At 43.1% G+C, this 16,188-nt stretch overlaps 1 protein-coding gene across 1 annotated transcript in view; it reads left to right on the forward strand.

Moving 5' to 3' along the window:
- The first annotated feature begins 8,408 nt into the window (after nucleotides 1-8,408).
- LOC118557114 (zinc transporter 6-like) overlaps nucleotides 8,409-16,188 on the forward strand; it is a 60,892-nt gene continuing 53,112 nt past the window's right edge. The window contains exons 1-3 of the mRNA XM_036126314.1: nucleotides 8,409-8,592; nucleotides 10,947-10,993; nucleotides 13,982-14,068. Of these exons, the coding sequence (XP_035982207.1) occupies nucleotides 8,409-8,592; nucleotides 10,947-10,993; nucleotides 13,982-14,068 (318 nt within the window). The remainder of the gene's footprint in view (nucleotides 8,593-10,946; nucleotides 10,994-13,981; nucleotides 14,069-16,188) is intronic.

Here is a 16,188-nt window from a genome sequence, read left to right on the forward strand (position 1 = left end):
GGATCCACAGAGGGGGTCAACACGAGGTCAAGGTAGGAACTTGAACTGAAACACGTTCCCCTCTTCCTGCAGCCTGTGGCGCAGATGTTTATTCTGCTGCTTCCTGAAATGGGAGACCAGTGCCTGCACACACATCTACAACCCAGCCTCGTTCAGGAAAACCAGGGTTCTGTCTACGGTTCCTGCTGCGTGGATCGGTTCTAATCTCCATGTTCCACCGACCGGCTGCAAAACAAGCTGGAGTTTAAATTTAGTTTAAATCCAGAATAAAGAAAAGTTTTCTGCCTCCAGAAACCAAACCAGTTACAGAAACATCTGCCTCCCATTCTACTTCTGCCTCCCAATCTACTTCTAGACCCTCCAGAACCCACAAGGGAACCTGCGGTCCCAGAGGGAAGGGTTCTGATGGAACCATGTGGAACCAGACGTTCTGGTACCACTGGAGATGTTTGATCATCAGGAGCTTCTTAGATGTAGGATGACATGGAAGCTTCTTTAGATCCATCATCCATCCATACATCCATCCATCCATCATCCATCCCTCCATCCATCCATCCCTCCATCCATCCATCCGTCCATCCATCATCCATCCCTCCATCCATCATCCATCCCTCCATCCATCCATCATCCATCCCTCCATCCATCCATCCGTCCATCCATACATCCATCATCCATCCCTCCATCCATCCATCCATCCATCATCCATCCATCATCCATCCATCATCAATCCATCATCAATCCATCATCAATCCATCCCTCCATCCATCATCAATCCATCCATCATCCATCCATCATCCATCCATCCCTCCATCCATCCATCCGTCCATCCATCCCTCCATCCATCCATCCGTCCATCCATACATCCATCATCCATCCCTCTATCCATCCATCCATCCATCCATCATCCATCCATCCATCATCCATCCATCATCAATCCATCATCAATCCATCCATCATCCATCCCTCCATCCATCCATCCATCATCAATCCATCATCAATCCATCCGTCCATCCATCCATCCATCATTTATCCATCCATCATCCATCCCTCTATCCACCCATCCATCAACCATCCATCATTCATCCATCCATCAATCCATTATTCATCATCCATCCATCATCCATCAATCCATTATTCATCATCCATCCATCCATCCATCAATCTATCATCCTACAAAAAGGTTGGAAAAGGTTACAAACAGCCTATTTCATGGCAGTCAGCTGCTTAGATAGATGATACCTAGAGTTTGCTCTCTGCCTCTCTGCCTGTTCGGACGCTTTTTTCTCTGCTTTCTGCTTGCTTGCATTTTCCTGCCTTTTACTTTTTATCTCCTTTTTATCTCTTAACCTAAACCACAGAAAGTTGGATTTAGTTTTTATTTATTTTCTTTTACTTATTTTTTTATTTTGATTTTGAAAAGATGCCTTCCTTCAACACAATGGACTTTGACAAGCTTTTACAGAAGATAGCTGTTATGGAACTGAAAATCTGTCGACTTGAAGTGAATTATGATGTAAACACCGCGCATGGAAATGAAACAACCCTGCCTGTGATTCCGAGCGGTGACCACCAGCCCAGCGACTCAGCGAACAAACAGTTCCCTGAGGAAAATGAGAATCCCTGGACCACTCTGGGTGCAAGACCAAAGGATCAACAAACCCCACGCCTAGACAAAGAAAACTGGCCGAGACTACAGAGAGATGTCCCAGGACAAGGGAAACAACAGCGGGCTGTTCTCAAAACAAATGATAGGAGTAAACCTGCTGGAAATGCTGGAATTCCTTTACTAAACAGATTTGCTCCGCTCCAAAATGTGACCCAGGAGGACAAAAATCAGAGGTATGTCAACGATTTTCGTTCTAAGACATCAGAGAAAAGACATGCCACAGGGCCAAGGACCCTGATATTATGCAATGGATCTGTAAGGGGGATTAAACATTTCTGTAACAAGAAAAACACAGAGGTGTTGATTTATAACGATCTGAACTGTGGCCTGGTGTCTGATTTAACAGACATCCTTCAGACAGACCTTCCAAGGGTCTTGAAAGAACGTCCGACCTTGGAAAAACTCATAATACAAGCTGAAGCCCTGAAGGACGTCAACCAGATAAGAAAATCAGAAGTATTAAAAGAGGATTACATTCGTTTGTTGAACATTGTTGATGGCCTGAATGTCAAGGTGTTTCTTAGTGGCCCTCACGCACCCGTTAATTGTGGAGATGAGATTTTTTCCAGAATTCTGATGCTAAACAAATGGCTGGAAGAAACATGCAAAGAAACAACTGTAACGTTCATAGACAACTTTAACATCTTTTGGGAGAAGAGACATCTGTTCAACAGAGATGGTTTCTCTCTAAATAGGTCAGGTGCAAAACGGCTGATTTCAAACATATTCTATTCTGTGAACCATGCACCATCAGCTTTGTTCCAAAACAAAGTACATCCAGTGCCAAAACAAATGATAAGCCCAGTGCAGCCCGAACAAGCCAAGATAAAGACGGTCAGAAAGATGACACAGAATGAGGCTTTGTCAGAGCTACAGGACGATTCATCCCAGATCTCAGCAGGACAAAGAGAGGACCAAGAACCTCCATCGTCACGAACACCAGTCCAGACTGGACCTGCCTCCCCTTCTTCTCCACAAAGCTCAGAAGTTCCTTTTCTGGATTTTTCTTATAACGTGAACAAAGTATTTAAGATTGGCCTACAGATGACATCCTCTCCACATAGCCATTCTGCTGTGAATAAACCAGGATTCTCCAAAGGCCTCAGAGCCTCAGAGCCTCAGATCCTCCTCCTCCACGTATCACAGAACACTCTGGTACTGAGGAACTCCAAATTACTTCACTGTGATACAGATTGGGCCCTGGCCACACGTTTATCACACACGACAGTTCCCAGGTTCAGCCTGGGCCTTTTGCCGGAGATTATGGAATATCTGTGATGATACGTGGCAGAAATAAGAAAAACAAAAGGATAAACAGGAACAAATACTTAAAAGTCATAAACTGTCAGATGCAACCTGTCACAGAGACATTATCAACCACTAAGTCATATAAACTGGGTTTACTAAACATTAGATCTCTGTCAGGAAAATCCCTTTTAATTAATGACTTCATTATTGACAATAATCTTGATGTTATGTTTTTAACAGAAACATGGCTGCATGAATCTAATGAAGCAGCCATTCTGCTGGAGTCGACTCCTCCAAACTACAATTTTCTTTGTGAGAGCAGACAGAAAAGGAAAGGTGGAAGAGTAGCAACATTGTTTAATGATTCACTAAAATGTAAAAAGGTGTTCTTGGAAAGATTTGACTCTTTTGAACATTTGGCTCTCAAGGTAAAGAGCCCGGTACGAACTATGTTTCTGAATGTGTACAGGCCTCCTAAGTCCACATCAAACTTTTTTAATGATTTTAGTGACCTGCTGTCTGTGATATGTGTTTATTATGACTTTTTAATTATTGTGGGAGACTTCAACTTTCACGTTGACAACCCTGAAGACAGAAGTGCAAAAGAACTGTGTGACACACTTAGAAACTTTGGTTTAAGTCAACATGTTAAACAGCCAACACACAAACAGGGACATATTTTAGACTTGATCATGACTAAAGGTCTAAACATTTCACAGGTCAATGTAACTGATGTTGCCTTATGCGATCACTTCTCCGTTACCTTTGAATGTATCATTTCCAGTGACTCATTTAGCTAAAGGGACATCGTAAGAAAACGCACCTTTAAGGACAATGCCACTGAAACTTTTATTCAAGCTTACTCTGCTACTTCAACCTTGGGCTGCAACTCAGTAGATGAGCTAGTAGATAACTTTCAGTCTAAAGTCTCAGACATCATTAACTGCATTGCTCCAGTTAAAGTGAAGGTTTTTTACGGGAAGAATAAATCTCCTTGGAGAAATGCTCCATCAGTTAGAGGTGAGAAAAGGGAATGTCGGAAAGCTGAACGCAGGTGGAGAAAGATGAGACTCCAGGTTCACTATGACATCTATAAAGAGAGACTTTACAGATATAACGTACAACTTAAAAATGCAAGAGAATCTTTCTTCTCAGAGATCATCAAGAAAAACATTAATAATGCTCGTGTCTTTTTTTCCACAGTTGACAGGCTAACAAATCCTCCTGTGTCCGTGGCTTCAGAACTCCACTCCATCAGGGCCTGCAATGAATTTAACTTCTTTACTGAAAAAATCCTAAAAATTAGAGGACCTGTTTGTACTACCATATCAACACCAGAACCAATGCTTTATTCAGCTGGAACTACTTCTGACAAAATGTCCCATTTCAGCAAAATAAACCACAAAAGCTTAGAGCAGATCATTCAGCAGTTAAGTTCCTCCTCAAGCTGCCTTGATGTTCTCCCCACAGCTTTCTTTAAAAAAGTTTTACCTGTCATAGCGTCTGATCTGACTCAGATAATAAACACGTCTGTCAGGTGTTTTCCCCCAGTCCCTAAAAACAGCAATTATCAAACCACTGTTAAAAAAGAACAATTTAGACAAACTTCTACTCCAGAACTACAGGCCCATCTCAAACCTCCCCTTTATCAGTAAGATCATTGAAAAAGCTGTATTTCAACAATTAAACACCTTCTTAACAACGACCAGCCGGTTTGACGTTTTCCAGTCAGGTTTCCGTGCTCACCACAGTACAGAGACCGCCCTTATCAAGGTTTTTAATGACATCCGTATAAATACAGACTGTGGAAGAACCTCAGTGTTGGTTCTATTGGACCTCATTGCAGCATTGATACTGTTGATCACTCCATCCTGTTAGAGCGCCTGGAGAACTGGGTCGGCCTCTCTGGTACAGCTCTCCACTGGTTTAAATCCTACTTAAAGGTCAGGGAATTTTTTGTATCAGTAGGTAACTTTACATCAGAGATGACAAAAATCACATGTGGGGTTCTCCAAGGGTCCATCCTGGGTCCCCTCCTATTCAATATCTCCATGCTCCTCTAGCTCAGATAATAAAAAACAACATCAGGTACCATAACTATGCAGACGACACACAGCTCTACATCACCATGTCACCAGGTGACTATGAACCAGTTCAGGCACTGAGTAAATGCCTAGAAGAAATCAATACGTGGATGTGCCAAAATGTTCTCCAATTGAATAAAAACAAAACAGAAGTAATAATTTTTGGACCAATAGAGGAGAGATCAAAAGTTAGCACACAGCTATAGTCACTTCAGCTAGGAACCACTGATCAGGCCCGAAATCTGTGAGTAGTGATGGACTCAGACCTGAACCTTCAAAAGCATCTAAAGACAGTTACAAGGTCAGCTTTCTATCACCTGAGGAACATTTCTAGGATTAAAGGACTGATGTCTCAGCAGGATCTAGAAAAACTAATCCATGCGTTTATTTTTAGTAGAATTGATTACTGCAACGGTGTTTTCACAGGTCTGCCTAAAAAGTGGATCAGAACGCTGCAGCTGATCCAGAACGCTGCTGCCCGCGTCCTCACTAAGACTAAGAACGTAGAGAACATGGACCCGGTTCTGAAGTCCTCACTAAGACTAAGAACGTAGAGAACATCACCCCAGTTCTATAGTCCTTACACTGGCTCCCTGGATCTCAGAGAATAGACTTTAAAATACTTCTGTTAGTCTATAAATCCCTGAATTAGCACCTAAATCCATCACAGACTTGTTATCAGTGTATCAACCATCCAGATCACTCAGGTCTTCTGGCTCCAGCCTGCTCTGCAGAACCAGAACCAGAACCAGATATGGAGAAGCAGCATTTAGTTCCTATGCTCCACTGATCTGGAACAAACTCCCAGAAAACTGTAAAAGTGCGGAAAGCCTGAGTTCCTTTAAATCGAGATTAAAAACATATTTGTTTAAAATTGCCTTTGAATGTTCAAGTTAAACTGTTTTACTGTTTTTAAGGTTATTTTTTTTGTTTCTGCATTCTATCCCTACTTGCTTTTATTCCTATATTTTAATCATGTAAAGCACTTTGCATTGTCTCTGTACTGAATTGTGCTATATAAATAAATTTGCCTTGTCTTGCCTTGCCTTACATTCATCCCTCCATCCACCCATCCACCCATTCATAAATCCATCCATCATTCATTCATCCATCATTCATCCATCCATCCATTATCCATCCTACCATCCATCTATCCATCCATCCACCATCCATCCATCCTTCAATTCATTATCCATTATCCATCCATCCATCCATCCATCCACAGGATTGTTTTATTGATATATTTCTAAGTCTGTATTTTTCTATTCCAGGGTATCTCGTTGCTCTCAGATGAACCAATAAATGTCTCCACCTCTGTGTCTTTAGTGCAGCACCATCATATTCGCCCTGTTTGGACCATCGTGCCATTTTTGCACACAATGAACACGATCACATCATCCGTGCTGTTTAAAAGGCGTTTTTAACCTGAGTCTTTTCTTTGTGCTGTCTGGACTGAACAACCAGGGATCTAGGCTGCAGCCGGGATGCAGAAAATGCCTTCAGGTCCGAGCTGCTTACCCAACCAAACTAAAAGAATTGATCCATTTAACTTTATTCACAGTTTAATTCGTTTTACTCTGCTTTTGTTTCTCTGCAGCACTCTGAACTAAAGCCTCCCACTAGCCATCATCATTGCCCCGGCTCAGTGCCTCCTATTTACATGTCAGTGTTGCTCAGAGCTGCTGGTTCAGGAGGGTTCACAGCGTCTCTTGGCCCAGGGCTGCAAACAAAACAGCCTTTGTAGCGCTGGACCCAGGTTTGGTCCACATGGTGTCACCATCACAGGGGACACAAATCAGTGAGGGTCCCCGTCTTTCCTTCTGCCTCTTTGATTGCATGAATGAGAAACGTCTTTAAATCTTTTTGGTCCAAATGCTTCTGCAGCTCAGTGCTCCTCTGAAGCAGTTTGCCATTTTCACTGTAAACATCACTTCTTCTGATGTTTATGTGCTGCCATGCAAACAGCAACATGAGGCCATTCCTTTTCATTAGATTTTCATTAGATTATTTATTGAGTAAAAGTCAAAATATTACAAACAAACTTTGTGTGACAGCTTCCAAATCTTATTTGTAGATAAGAATTCTGCTATTCTGATTTAATTGTTGATTCCTCCATGAACTCAGCTCACTCTGTTTCTTTTAAGATGCTTGAACTTGTTTCTCTCAGTGATCTATCTGATGTTATATATAAGTGAAGCTCCTGTAATTGTCCACTTGATTGTCTTCCACCAAATTTGCTTAAAGATACTTTTGGTGTGATTGGGCCTTATTTATTGGGAATTGTAAATTCCTCATTGTCCTCAGGCTGTGTCCAAGGCTTTTTTAAACAATGCTGCTGTCCAACCATTGCTTAGAAAGGCAAACATTCATCCTGAAGTCTTGGCAAATTCTATAAATTCATAAATTGCCTTTTTGTCTGAAATACTGGAAAAGTTAGTCTTTAAGCAATTTTAAATTTATTTGGAAGCAAACTCACTTTACACCAGTGAAGTTGATCTAGAACCATAAACTGAGTAATTATGTGTCGTACACATATTGAGGAAGAATGAATTCAGTCTGGGGCATCCTGGGTAAACTGCAGCCCTAATTCATCCTCTCATCTGAAGCTCCATCTCCTTCACTGCAGAGGACTCCTGGTGGGTGGAGGACTGAGTCCACTGCTGACAGTCAGACGAAAAAGTGCTTAATGATCCACCGGCGTTAAAACATCTACAGCAACAGTTACTCTCCAGCTGTTTGACTCTTTCAGTTTAGGTCACTGAGGTTTGCAGACAGCTGTTTTTGCACAGCTCTCTAAAGGTCCCATCACAACATTTCATTTGGCTGCTTTGATGCCAACAACTTGGCACGTCGTAGATCTGCTGCTGGGCTTCTGGAGTCATTGATTAAACTGGTACCTGGGTCTTTTATTCCTTTAGCATTTATGTTTTTAAGTTATTCCAGTTGTACTGCCAGGGGACCTGATTTAATCTTTTTTCATTTTTGTATTTCTTGTTGTGTGTAGACTAAGTGGACTCTCCTGCAAATGATTTGCCCCATAGGGACCATAAATATAATTATTATAATATAAATAATATAATATAATATAAATAATGTGTTTCAAACTAGAAGTATTTGTGTAAATATTTACCCAATATATTACCCAAGCCAGATTTAAGCGCCTCTGAATCTTTTCTTATCGTCCAGCATGTCTGAAATGTGTGGGTTAATTTAATATAATCTAATATTTCGTAAAAATGTAAACCAGCAGCTTTACAGTTTTACCTGTGATAGAATAAAACCTTTCATCGCTTTGTTGCTGAGAAATGACGTTGTGAAGTGAGCCTGCAGGGGGCAGCAGTGAACCTGTGTCCACTTCCAAGAGAAGAAGAAGAAGAAGACGAAGAAGACGAAGGAGGCGGAAGTCCAAGATGGCGATGGACGGGATGATGTCCACGTCTCCGGGTCTGTCTTACCAGACTGCGGGGGATTTCTACCCCAGAAAGTTCGGATCCAAGCCGGACGTGGTTCCGTCCGGGGTGACCGAGCGGAAGGTGGTTCCGCTGGACAAACCGGACATGGTGTCGGTGGACGTCATCAACATCAAAGAGCCAGGTTTGTTATGCTAGCTTTGCTAACAGCTGTTAGCATCGTGTAGCCGCAGCTTTAGCCTCACCGTGGACCTCTTCGTCAGAACTTTGTGTGTGTGTGTGACCCTGTTTATGGGTCCGTTAAACCCAGTTCAGCCCATTCGGGTCTGATCCAGTACCAGTTACCATGGTTACGGCTTCATCCCACTGTAAGCTGGGTCAGATCCAGATGATCAGTGAGGAGGAACCCTGCAGATCTGCTTCTATGGTTAACCACGGTTTAAAAAAACAGCTCTGGGTCGCAGAGGAAGAGGCTTTGACCGGTTTTAGTCTCCAGCTGTGAACAGAACAGCTGGACCAGAACCAGGACCATGTCTCTGTTAAGCCACGGGGAAAGCCACCCCCACCGGTCCCTGCTAGGTCCCATGGAGCTGGTCCCTGCTGGGGTCACCCTGGACCGGCCGCCAGTCCGTCACAGAGATGTCAGCCTGGAGCCCAGTTAACCAGGAGCCCAGTAACCTGGAGCCCAGTTAACCAGGAGCCCAGTAACCTGGAGCCCAGTTAACTTGGAGCCCAGTTAACCAGGAGCCCAGTAACCTGGAGCCCAATTAACCTGGAGCCCAGTAACCTGGAGCCCAATTAACCTGGAGCCCAATTAACCTGTAGATCAGTTAACCAGGAGTCCCAGGGTTTCCCGCAGCGCTATCTTGGCGATGCAGCCGCCTCGCCAAACTCACACTACCGCCTCGGCAACATTCCAAAAAAAATAATAAAAATGTGACGTTAACACGCGGTTTGTTGTTGTTGCTTTTGCGCGTGCGTGAATGGCAGGGAAAAAACACATGGATACCCCCCGCTCCGCGAGTTGGTCCGCGTAAAACGTGTCCCCCCCCGCCCCCCCGCTCTGCGGAAAACGTGTCGGCTAACCCCCCCACCTCACCCCATCCCCCTAACTCACCGCCTCGCCTAAGCAAACCTAAGCAAACCAGGAGCCCAGTTAACCCGGAGCCCAGTTAACCCGGAGCCCAGATAACCCGGAGCCATTTAACCAGGAGCCATTTAACCAGGAGCCATTTAACCAGGAGCCCATTTAACCCGGAGCACCGTTAACCAGGAGCCCATTTAACCAGGAGCCCAGTTAACCCTGAGCCCAATTAACCTGGAGCCCAGTTAACCTGGAGCCCAGTTAACCCAGAGCCCAGTTAACCTGGAGCTCAGTTAACCTTGTTGCCAGGTATCAGTGCTAACCCTAACTGCTGCTCCTCAGAAAAAGTGACTTTGTTACATCTGTATTAAATCAAATTGATGGATTTGATCCACCTGCCTCGGAAGGTTTAAACCGGCAGCTGCAGTCAGGCGTCCCTGAGGCGGCGCCTCTGTGTGCTGCTCCTCGTGAGTCGCTGCTTTAACATCCTTGAGTTTTTTATTCTCCTTGTGTTTAATGGTTTCTATGACTTCTGCTGAAAAGAAAGGCTTTGAACTGAGTCAGTGGTAAAGTTCATGAGCAGCAGGGCAGAGAATCCATGGACAGTCGGGGAGGAGCAGACTGATGCTCAGTCTGTTTCAGGAGCAGAAGGAGGCGCTGCTCTGTGGAGCCACTTGGTTCTTAAGCTCTCGTTAAGACTGGAGATTCATTAAGTGTCTCCATCAAAGAGGACATTCTGGTTGTCCTTCCTTTAGTCACAGGAAAAGGGTGAAGACGCTCTGTGTAGGCTGGACCTGATGGGCCAAAGCTTTCCATGCTCCGTTCTCCTTCCAGCAGAGGAGGAGAAACCAGCAGTTTTCACGTTGTTCCTGAGTGATTAATTATCTAAAACAGGCGAGACAGCAACAGGACATTAACAGACTACACACAGGACAGGAGTAACTACACATTAATGTAATTAGAGGAGTAGCTGGAGCACCTTCTTCATCTTCCTTTAGAGCGTGACGTGTCAGGAGCTAACTGGACCTAAAGGGGATGAAGGTCGTGGCTGGAAGAAGGGCTTCAAAATAAAATCTGACTTTATTAAGCCAAATCCCATTAATCATTTTGTTTCACAATAAGAAACTAAAACAATAATGTGAAAAACTTGATTTCATGTCACGCATCTGGTCTGAGAGTTGCTCTGAATTCAAAGAGCACCTAAATCCAACATGGCCGCCCTGCTGTGGTAAAGGATGAGGATAAAACTAAATGTTTGCTGCTGGTGGTTTTACTCCATGAGGACAGGCTCTGCTGGTGGAGCTACAGACTGGAGGCTCATCAGCAGGATATGTGGAGTAGAACCGGACCGGCGCCGTCTTCTGCTCCAGAACCCAGAGAGGAGCGCCTGGTTCTCATGGTTCCACTGGTCCACCCTGAGGCTCCGTGTTGACCGAGCGTGTTTGTCTCTGCAGACGCTGCCGTGCACCGGAAGAAGCAGGAGCACGACGCCTACGTCCTGGTGAGCCCCCCCCCCCCCCAGACGCTTCACAAACTTCATCACTATGTAGTTGTTTATTTTGTACTTTCACAGATGGAATCACACGGGGCTTCACAATAGACGACATGTTTTATATATAAATATAGCATCACAGTGCTTCATAAGAGACAACAGAACTAAACACAAGGTTAAGATCAAATACAATAAAACTGCAGCTTGAGACCAAAACACAATCAGCCTAAAGCTGTTTGGCTGATTTATTTAACTTTTGGCTGATTATTTAACTTTTGGCTGATTATTTAGCTTTGGGCTGATTTATTTAACTTTTGGCTGATTTATTTAACTTTTGGCTGATTATTTAACTTTTGGCTGATTATTTAGCTTTGGGCTGATTTATTTAACTTTTGGCTGATTATTTAGCTTTTGGCTGATTTATTTAGCTTTTTGGCTGATTATTTAACTTTTGGCTGATTATTTAGCTTTTGGCTGATTTATTTAGCTTTTGGCTGATTTATTTAACTTTTGGCTGATTATTTAACTTTTGGCTGATTATTTAGCTTTGGGCTGATTTATTTAACTTTTGGCTGATTTATTTAACTTTTGGCTGATTATTTAACTTTTGGCTGATTATTTAACTTTTGGCTGATTTATTTAACTTTTGGCTGATTATTTAGCTTTTGGCTGATTTATTTAGCTTTTTGGCTGATTATTTAACTTTTGGCTGATTATTTAGCTTTTGGCTGATTTATTTAGCTTTTGGCTGATTTATTTAGCTTTTGGCTGATTTATTTAGCTTTTGGCTGATTATTTAGCTTTTGGCTGATTTTTTTTTTTAGCTTTTGGCTGATTTATTTAGCTTTTGGCTGATTTTTTTATTTAGCTTTTGGCTGATTTTTTTTTTTTAGCTTTTGGCTGATTATTTAGCTTTTGGCTGATTATTTAACTTTTGGCTGATTATTTAGCTTTTGGCTGATTATTTAGCTTTTGGCTGATTATTTAACTTTTGGCTGATTTATTTAACTTTTGGCTGATTATTTAGCTTTTGGCTGATTTTTTTTTTTAGCTTTTGGCTGATTTATTTAGCTTTTGGCTGATTTTTTTTTTTAGCTTTTGGCTGATTTTTTTTTTTAGCTTTTGGCTGATTTATTTAGCTTTTGGCTGATTTTTTTTTAGCTTTTGGCTGATTATTTAGCTTTTGGCTGATTATTTAACTTTTGGCTGATTATTTAGCTTTTGGCTGATTATTTAGCTTTTGGCTGATTTATTTAACTTTTGGCTGATTATTTAGCTTTTGGCTGATTTATTTAGCTTTTGGCTGATTTATTTAGCTTTTGGCTGATTATTTAGCTTTTGGCTGATTTTTTTTTTAGCTTTTGGCTGATTTATTTAGCTTTTGGCTGATTTTTTTTTTTTTAGCTTTTGGCTGATTTATTTAACTTTTGGCTGATTATTTAGCTGAGCTTTACAGAAGTCAGCAGAGGCAGCAACACCACAGGTGGTCTTTGAGGTCCAACGTTCCTGGTGTTCTGGGACCTTTTGCTCCTTCATGCTGGGATATCCAGAGATGTTCTCCAGCTGTTCCTGGGGTCTTGAAACTTGGTCAGAGGAACTTAAAGAACCTGATCTTCCCTGAACGAGACGCTGCGGCTGCTCTGGGTCAGAACCCTCTGCTGGCACCAAACTGGACTTCTTGTCTCCTGAACAATCAGGAGGAATGCTGGCAGAAAACATCTTCTCCAGAAGCATCAGCCTGCTTTCCATCCTGTCAGCTTCTGACGCCTTGTTGTGCTTGAAGCTGAACTTCCTGCTGCCGGTGTCTGGAAAACTGAACGCTTTGGATCACGGCTCAGTAGCGCCCCCCTCAGGAGACGCAGTCCTCCAGCTTCCTGGACGTCTGTGGATGACAGCAGAAGTCCGTTTCTGGAACATCTCAGTCCATCCTGCTGGACTCCTCCACGCTTCACCGCTACCAGCTGTCCTCCTGTGGTGAAGGGAAGCCTTTTTACTGAGAAGTGAACTCTTTAAGGCTGATTTCCTGATGAAATCTGCAGCTTTCCTGTCTGAGCGTCCTTCTAACAGCAGCGCTGTTGGTCTCAGGCTGCACTTCCTGTTCAGACACACCAGGGGCTTCAAAGGATTTAGTCATAAAAATAATATCGTCCTGGAACTTTAAATACAGCACGACATCTTTTGTTTTGCTTTGACTTTAGTTCAGCAGTAAATGCAACGCAGACCTGGAGACGCCGTTCCAGTGAACTCAGTAAACCAGACAGAGGTCCTCAGATCCTGTTTTATAGCTAAAATGTTTTATTAAAGACGAAGTAGAAACTAATCAATCCCCCAAAAATATAGGAAACTCCAGGCTTTTTTCTTTTGAAGAGGCAATAAAGCAAAACTCTTAAACTTATTCGTCACATCGATGTTATTTAGATGTATTTATCGATCTATTTGATCGACATTAACTTTATTATATTAAAAGGTTGCATGTTTACTTTAGTTAAATAGATAAAAAATCTAATTTTTTTTTTAAAATATGCATATTGTTTGTGGCCCAGAAATTCTTTCAACTGGACAATTTTAAATTGTTATTGTAAAGTAAATTAAACACAGACATGTCATACCAAGAGGCGCCACGTGGGGGCAGCATAGGCCAGGCTTTGTGTCGGCAGGAGGCTGAGAGTCCAAACCCCTCATGATGCCTCCATAGAACGGGAATTCAACCCGCAGCCCTTTGGTTGGTGGTGCTGACAGAGAAAATGACCCCACCAACATGGCCGCTCTGGTTTTAGCTAGAATAAAATCAGGAATAAACGGCGAGTTTCATAGAGGAGGATCTGATGGTTTACAGCAGATTGTATGTGTTTTCACACTTTTCCCTCCTTCTTTCCTCCTTTCTCCTCCTTTTTCCCTCCTTCTTTCCTCCTTTCTCCTCCTCCTTCCCTTCTTTCTCCTCCTTTCCTCCTTCTTTCCTCCTTTTTCCCTCCTTCCTTCTCCTCCTTTCTCCTGCAGGGCACCATCCACCCGTTCAGGAAGGCGCATCGCTCCGTCTTTGGGAAGCTGCTGCAGGAGCTCAGGCTGGTGTCCTCCGACAGACGGGTAGGCAGCGCCTCCTCCTCCTGCTTTCTGGTCCTGTTGGGAGTCAGAACCGAGCGTTGGGAGTCAGAACCGAGCGTTAGGAGTCAGAACCGAGCGTTGGGAGTCAGAACCGAGCGTTGGGAGTCAGAACCAACAACACCAGGCCCGGTCTGAACCTTCCTGGTACCTTCTGATGGGGGCAGCAGAGCGCTCCAGAACCAGAACTGTCCCTGGACCTCTGAACACCACAGCCCAGAACCCAGCTGAGGTTCTGCTGACAGACCCGACGTCTGTCTGTTGGTTCCTGCCCAGAGAGTTGGACACGTTGAGCAGAACCTGGAACAGAACCTGCCGACCCGACGGGTTTAAGGTTCCATTGTTCTGTTCGCTCAGCCAGAGTCCGGTTCTGGTCTGGACTTGGACTAGGCCGTTTTGGCCAGTCGGGTTTAGATGTTCTGGTGGGTTTTGGTTTCAGAACACTGTGGTGTACGGAGGAGCTCACAGTGGACCGGATCGTTCATGATACTCAGCTATATTTATCCATAAATCCTGATGAATCCAATCAGTTACTTCGACTGCAGTCATGTCTTGATGACATCAAAAGCTGGATGACTTTAAATTTCCTGCATCTAAATTCTGACAAGACAGAAGTTGTAATCTTTGGGCCAGAGTCCTCAAAAAATAAACTTCTTAACCAATCACTTAATCTGGGTGGCATTAACTTGGCCTCTGGTAATAAAGTAAAAAATCTTGGTGTTATTTTTGACCAAGACATGTCATTTAAATCCCATATTAAACAGGTTTCCAGAGTTTCCTTTTTTCACCTCAGGAATATCGCCAAAATTAGAAACATTCTGTCCAGGAGTGATGCTGAAAAACTAGTCCATGCATTTGTTACTTCAAGGCTGGACTATTGTAATTCTTTACTATCAGGAAGTCCACAAAATGCAGTTCAAAGCCTTCAGCTGATCCAAAATGCTGCGGCAAGAGTTCTGATGAAAATCAACAAGAGGGATCATATTTCTCCAATTTTAGCTTCCCTTCATTGGCTTCCTGTTAAATCAAGAATAGAATTTAAAATTCTTCTTCTAACGTATAAAGCCCTTAATAATCAAGCTCCATCATATATCAGAGCTCTGATTACCCCGTATGTTCCTAACAGAGCACTTCGCTCTCAGACTGCAGGTCTGCTGGTGGTTCCTAGAGTCTCTAAAAGTAGAATGGGAGGCAGATCCTTTAGCTATCAGGCTCCTCTCCTGTGGAACCAACTCCCAGTTTTGGTCCGTGAGGCAGACACCCTGTCTACTTTTAAGACTAGGCTTAAAACTTTTCTTTTTGACAAAAATTATAACTAGTGACTCATGTTACTCTCAGCTACCTTTATAGTTTTACTGCTATAGGCTTAGGTTACTGGAGTATATCAGGACCTAATTTTCTCACTATATTGAGTTCTACTGTTCTTCAATTATGCATTATGTGTTGTCATTTCTGCTTTAACTTTCTGTTCTCTCTCTTTTCTCTTCATAGTAGGTACACCTGGTCTGGCGTTCTGTTAACTTTGACATCATCCAGAGAAGACGACTCACCTGCTACTACCATCTAATGTAGAACAGATTACTAGATCAATGTGTGCTTCTGTGCTTTTTTGTCTCTCTTGTTGTGTCTCTGCTCTGTCTTCTGTAACCCCAGTCGGTCGAGGCAGATGACCGTTCATACTGAGCCCGGTTCTGCCGGAGGTTTTTCCTTCCCGTTAATGGGGAGTTTTTCTTCCCACTGTCGCTTCATGCTTGCTCAGTATGAGGGATTGCAGCAAAGCCATGTACAATGCAGATGACTCTCCCTGTGGCTCTACGGTTCCCCAGGAGTGAATGCTGCTTGTCGGGACTTTGATGCAATCAACTGGTTTCCTTATATAGGACATTTTTGACCAATCTGTATAATCTGACCCAATCTGTATAATATGATTGAACTTGACTTTGTAAAGTGCCTTGAGATGACATGTTTCATGATTTGGCGCTATATAAATAAAATTGAATTTAATTGAATTGAATCTCAGAACCAGAACCCGTACTCAGAACCGGTGGCAGCATTAAAAGCCCAAACCACCGCCCCTCCTCTGTGGTTCTGGTCCGGTAGGAGGA

The sequence above is a fragment of the Fundulus heteroclitus genome, chromosome 22, assembly GCF_011125445.2.
Source record: "Fundulus heteroclitus isolate FHET01 chromosome 22, MU-UCD_Fhet_4.1, whole genome shotgun sequence".
Taxonomy (NCBI): Eukaryota; Metazoa; Chordata; class Actinopteri; order Cyprinodontiformes; family Fundulidae; genus Fundulus; species Fundulus heteroclitus.